This window comes from Leptodactylus fuscus, chromosome 7 (assembly GCF_031893055.1).
Source record: "Leptodactylus fuscus isolate aLepFus1 chromosome 7, aLepFus1.hap2, whole genome shotgun sequence".
Classification (NCBI taxonomy): Eukaryota; Metazoa; Chordata; class Amphibia; order Anura; family Leptodactylidae; genus Leptodactylus; species Leptodactylus fuscus.
In genome coordinates this window covers 76,790,008-76,796,007 of record NC_134271.1, presented here as the reverse complement: position 1 = coordinate 76,796,007, position 6,000 = coordinate 76,790,008, and the positions used below count along the sequence as shown (strand labels likewise).

Genomic DNA, 6,000 nt, shown 5'->3' with positions numbered 1-6,000 from the left:
GGTTGGGGTTGATAATCTGTTCTGATGGAGGTGATGTTGGGGTTGATAATCTGTTCTGATGGGGGTGATGCTCTGCACTGTTCGGGATGTGCACCGATGGGGATGATGCTCTGCACTGATGGAAATGATCATCTGCTCTGATGGAGTTAATGATACTGTGCTGTGATGAAGTGACACTTTTATCAGATGGGGATGATGTTCGGATTGATAATCTGCTGTGATGGGGGTGATGCTCTGCAAACCCCTCCTTGGGCTCCGCCGCAGCCTCAGTGCTGGCTCCACACATGCGTGGTGCAGTCGGTGATGAGGAGCAGCTCTCCCCGTCCTCCTCCTCCTCCTCCTCCGGGCATGGCTTCCTCCTCCTGTCCCCAGTGCTCGGGCTGCGGGATGGGCAGGCACCTGCTGGAGGAGGGCGGGGCCGCGCTTACCTGTCCCAGGTACAGTCCGGAGACCCCCGCCCCACTCCCGCCGGACCCGCCGCTCGTCTCCCCGGGGAACATGGGGGGGAAGCGGCTGCAGCGACTGATGCACAACGTGCGCCGACTGCCACATAAATACCATCTACTGGGGGGCAGCGAGCTGAAGGCGGAGGTGAGTGCCGGGGACAGGCGGGGGATGATGCTCACACCTGACTGATACCATCTGGGAGGGCCGGTGTACATGCCGGGGAAGTAAATACCGGGCACTGGTCATATAGGAGGGTAATACATTACATGTATATGGAGATGATACCATTATATCTCTATCTATAACCTCACCATATACAATGTGTCTCTGCTATACTTCTATATGTAACCACGCTGTATACAATGTTATTATACCTCTATATGTAGCCCAATTGTACTCAACATATAACTGCTATACCTCTACAATGTAGCACTGTTACAATATATCACTGTTATACCTCCTTAGGTAACCTCACTGTACACATTGTATCACTGTTATACCTCTATAGGTAACCTCACTGTACACGTTGTATCACTGTTATACCTCTGTAGGTAACCTCTCTGTACACGTTGTATCACTGTTATACCTCTATAGGTAACCTCTCTGTACACATTGTATCACTGTTATACCTCTATAGGTAACCTCTCTGTACACATTGTATCACTGTTATACCTCTATAGGTAACCTCTCTGTACACGTTGTATCACTGTTATACCTCTATAGGTAACCTCTCTGTACACGTTGTATCACTGTTATACCTCTATAGGTAACCTCTCTGTACACGTTGTATCACTGTTATACCTCTATAGGTAACCTCACTGTACACGTTGTATCACTGTTATACCTCTATAGGTAACCTCTCTGTACACGTTGTATCACTGTTATACCTCTGTAGGTAACCTCTCTGTACACGTTGTATCACTGTTATACCTCTGTAGGTAACCTCTCTGTACACGTTGTATCACTGTTATACCTCTGTAGGTAACCTCTCTGTACACGTTGTATCACTGTTATACCTCTGTAGGTAACCTCTCTGTACACGTTGTATCACTGTTATACCTCTATAGGTAACCTCTCTGTACACGTTGTATCACTGTTATACCTCTATAGGTAACCTCTCTGTACACGTTGTATCACTGTTATACCTCTATAGGTAACCTCTCTGTACACGTTGTATCACTGTTATACCTCTATAGGTAACCTCACTGTACACGTTGTATCACTGTTATACCTCTATAGGTAACCTCTCTGTACACGTTGTATCACTGTTATACCTCTGTAGGTAACCTCTCTGTACACGTTGTATCACTGTTATACCTCTGTAGGTAACCTCTCTGTACACGTTGTATCACTGTTATACCTCTATAGGTAACCTCTCTGTATACAAAATATCAATATTATATCTACTTGGTAAACCCTCTGTGCACAAAATATCAATGATATACTTCTACATGTAACACCACTGTATACATACCTCTATGAGTAACTTCACTGTATACAACATATGACTGTGATACCTGTATATATAGCTCCACAAAACCTTACTTTATACAACATATCACCATATACCTGTATACATATCCTTACTGTATACAATGTATCACTATTTTTACACAGTGAGGTTGCATATAGAGATATAATAGTGATACATTATATACAGTGGTGTTCCATGTAGAGGTATAACATTAATATGTTGTGCTCACAGGGATTACCAAAAAGGTATAATATTGATATTCTGTATACTGCAATGTATATTATATGGCATAATCGTGTTATGTTGAATATGAAGAGGTTATATATAGATATGTAATAATGATATGTAAATCTGTGTACGTGTGTTTAGTGCCCTGCTGACCCGGTTCACCAGCCCTGCCCTCTGCCAGGTGATTGTATCTATTGATAGAAAGGATTAATGCAGTACACATTGTATATCAGTTGTGCTGGAATGTGCAGTACATGTTGTACCAGGAGTTCGGTGTGCATCGGTGTATTACTGTTACCGTGCATAAACCCACCAGAACACAGAAGTCTACAAGTGGTCGTCTGCTCTGCGTCAGAGTTAAATCTTTTCAGTGGGTGCCACCTATGAATCCTGCAATCTTTCTAGCTGTGGTTTTCCATATTGTTATTACCATTAGGCACAGTTTGCCTTTGTTCTTAGCGACATTTCTGACACCATTCATTGTGTAGATTTATTAAACTGTCTAAAAGAAAAACTGAGTTAGTTGCCCATAAAAAACAAACGCATTGTTGCTTTCATTTTTCACGAGCAATGTGCATATGTCTATAGATTAGTGGACTGGCATATATTAAAGGGGATTGTCTGGACCCAAAATAAACTTTTCATACGAATGACATATTTACATGTTTGGTCATCAGTATATGATCTGTGGAAGTTCAACACCCAGACCCTGCACAGGTCAGCAGTTATGGCAGCCTGAGGCCCTATTCACATCTGCATTCGGGTTTCCATTTGGGGAGTCCTGCAAGCAGCACTTTTCTCTCCACATGATTCATGGGGAAACCACACGGACCCCATTTTAGTCTATGGGGTCAATATGGTTTCCTTAGATAACCACTTTTTAATGCATATGGGTTTTCGTTCGAGTGGTCCCTAAGTGGACTCCCCGAAAAAGAAACCCGAACGCAGATGTGAACTGGGCTTCAGGGTGCTGGAATACAGGGAGCGCATGCAGACTGCTACTATTCAAGTAATAGGAGCAGTGCAACAGTCCACAGTATAGTGGTGCTTCTGGGGAAGCGCAGCACCACTCCTATTACTATACTTGAATACAAGAGTCTGCACATGCTTCCCATTCACTGCTGCTGTAACAGCTGATCTGTCCGGGGTCCCGATGTCGGACCTCTACAGATCACATACTGTGGCTAGGTCATAAGTATGAAAAATCCTTTTGGGGCTGTGCAATCTCTTCAAAACCATCCAGTCTTTATAATCCCTTTCCCCCCCCCCCCACGCTGAATTTCGTCTTGATGATACCAACGTCCTAATCCTTTCTATGCTGAGATGCTGTTTCACAGAAAATTAGATCAATTGGTAAATTTCCATAGTTATAGTTCCTTATACTGCTAAGCAGCCATTGTCATCATAGCTCCTATTCTGAGCCTGCTAGAGATAGCCTAGTATCCTCACCTGAAGCCATATCCTTAATATTAATATTATTTGTTCCATAGTGATGGTAACAAGTAATGGAGAAATGGAGGGCCTGAGTCACTAAAAATGAATACTTGTTTTCCTCATATTATATTCAGATATGCTGCTTTTATAGCTTTGGTAACTTCAGCAATATGTTGTAGAAATGGCGCTGGTTGGGGATATCATGGAGCTATTCAGTTACATTTTGCGTTGCGGTGACCTCACACTTCTCAGCACAACGTTTCAAACTTGTGATAAAACCGCAGCTGTTTATCTCAGATTTTATATCATTGAAGCAGAAACGGTTATGTTCTCGTGAAGTGCTGAATCAAGTAAGGATCTTGTGATATCCCCTGTCAGTGTCACGTTCTCAGGATATTGGCTACAGATATGCTATAGGAGATAATATGGCCTGCTGTTCACAGAGAGGATACAGGACACCCTGAGGTAGCTACTGTGTTCGCATCTCACCCACCCCACAGTCAGTCATTCTCTGATCATGTCTCTGTTTGAGGTTCAAATCTGCTTTTATATTTTGCGCATAGAGATCTGTGGTCAGTGGGAAGCTTTGGTTGGCAGGCTGCTTGCATTAGTCAGGCTGTTATGTCTGTGGGAGTCTGTCAGTCTGACGCCCCCCCGGAACTTGTCAGCTGAGCTGCGCCGTGTACATCTGGTGGAGAATTAGGAAATGACAGGTGGCCATATCCCTCTCAGATCTCTCATGATTGTCTAAGCTGGGTCAAGGATGATATTCTGCCTGTTCGCCCTGTGCTCCTATAAATGGCACCACTCCCTGGCCTCCCTTATATCCCTGGGTTATAATCACTTGGATGTAACCAGTGATGTGAAACATGGTAAGAAATTGCAGAGTAGTAGTGAGGATCACAAGCATCTCTTTATCCCTGCAGTTTCCACCCAGCAGTTGGATGGAGTTGACATTCAATAAGTCTCTCAGCTGCGTCAGGTTATTCTGCACTGTGAGACATTGGCTTGTTCACTGCTCTACCACAGGGATAACGTTTCTGTTCAGGCGATCGCCATTGCTTAGAAATGTATAAAGTTACCTGTAATTACCTGTTCGCCTGAATGATCCATTGATCCTGAACACTTAACCCTTGTCTTCCCAGCCACTACCCAGATCAGATGTTACAGGTCATCATCTGCTGCGGAATCTCTGACAAATGCACCTTTAATACTACAGTCACCAACAATTGTTCAGCCCTGGATCCTCATTAGGACATGTGTCCTAACAAAAACTCCATGATTCTTCCTCTTAGGCTGTGTTTTTTTTTTTTGTTGCAGATTTTTTTGCAGTGCCAAAGCCAGACGTGGGTTCAAAAGAAATGAGAAATGTAAAGGAAGCACTTATACTTCTAACTTCTGCCAAGTCCACTCCTGACTTTGGTTAAAAAAAAAAAAAAAAAAAAACCATAGCAAAATCTATCATAAAAACGCAACTTTTCTGCAACATCTGGTCTCAGCCTTAGCACACTGGGTGAGAGCCAAGATGGCAGCTTTCACATGGTTGACTCCCTGCTTTTCCAAGTGCCAGAGAGAGACATAGCAGAGAGAACAGTATCGTATTAATTCTGCAGATTTCGTCTGGGTGATGATCAGAGACTTGTAATCAATGTTGCTGTATAAATAGTGGTGGATTTGGCACTTTTGGGGATCCAAGCAAGGGTATGTCTGGGGCCCCCTAATACTGCCCCCACACGGTATAACATGCCCTAATTGTCCACATACTGTATAATCCCCTCCTAATTCAACTGGTGGTTAGTATCTGGTCAGAGTGGGGCCTGCCTGATTTATGGGTCTCCATGAAAATGCTTGGTGGCCTGTTACAGGTGGAACTATTCGGTGCTCTGGTGACTTGCTGTGTAGTGTTGGAATAAACTAATTATTTGGCTTAATTGTTTTATACTGAGCAATGTCCCTACTTTGTTACTGATGACGTTGTACAGAAAGGTATTCGGGCGTCCTAGTGTCTTCTGCTCCTCTTGATAAACCTGTTCTTAAGCATATAATAGGAACAGGAAGAGATGGCACAAGTGTGCAGAGAATGATGACTATCGCCTTTGATGGCGTCTGTTCTGGATTAGAAGTTTCATGCAAACTGACTTTTCCCTCATTGTGATTATAGTGTTTGAGACTATGTGGTTAGTTGGTTTAATAATAAAAAAAAATTCAGAGGAGGTAGTAAAGTGGAGCCCCCATTCACAACCCTCATCTATTAGCCATTTTAATGCTTCACTCCCCCTTAACATCTGCCATGTTCTGCAGGTTATAGGGAGCTAATCTCTTTAGGTCCCAACAAAAGAACCCCCCATGATCATCATTGAGGGCCATCATTACAGTTCTCATAATAGTTGTCATATTGGTTTTCTAGAGACCACAAT

The 6,000-nt window shown here is 43.3% G+C and overlaps 1 protein-coding gene across 1 annotated transcript in view; it reads left to right on the top strand.

Moving 5' to 3' along the window:
- Positions 1-284: 284 nt before the first annotated feature.
- ATP2C2 (ATPase secretory pathway Ca2+ transporting 2) overlaps positions 285-6,000 on the top strand; it is a 64,774-nt gene continuing 59,058 nt past the window's right edge. Inside the window, 2 exon segments of the mRNA XM_075282183.1 lie at positions 285-323; positions 325-591. Of these exon segments, the coding sequence (XP_075138284.1) occupies positions 285-323; positions 325-591 (306 nt within the window).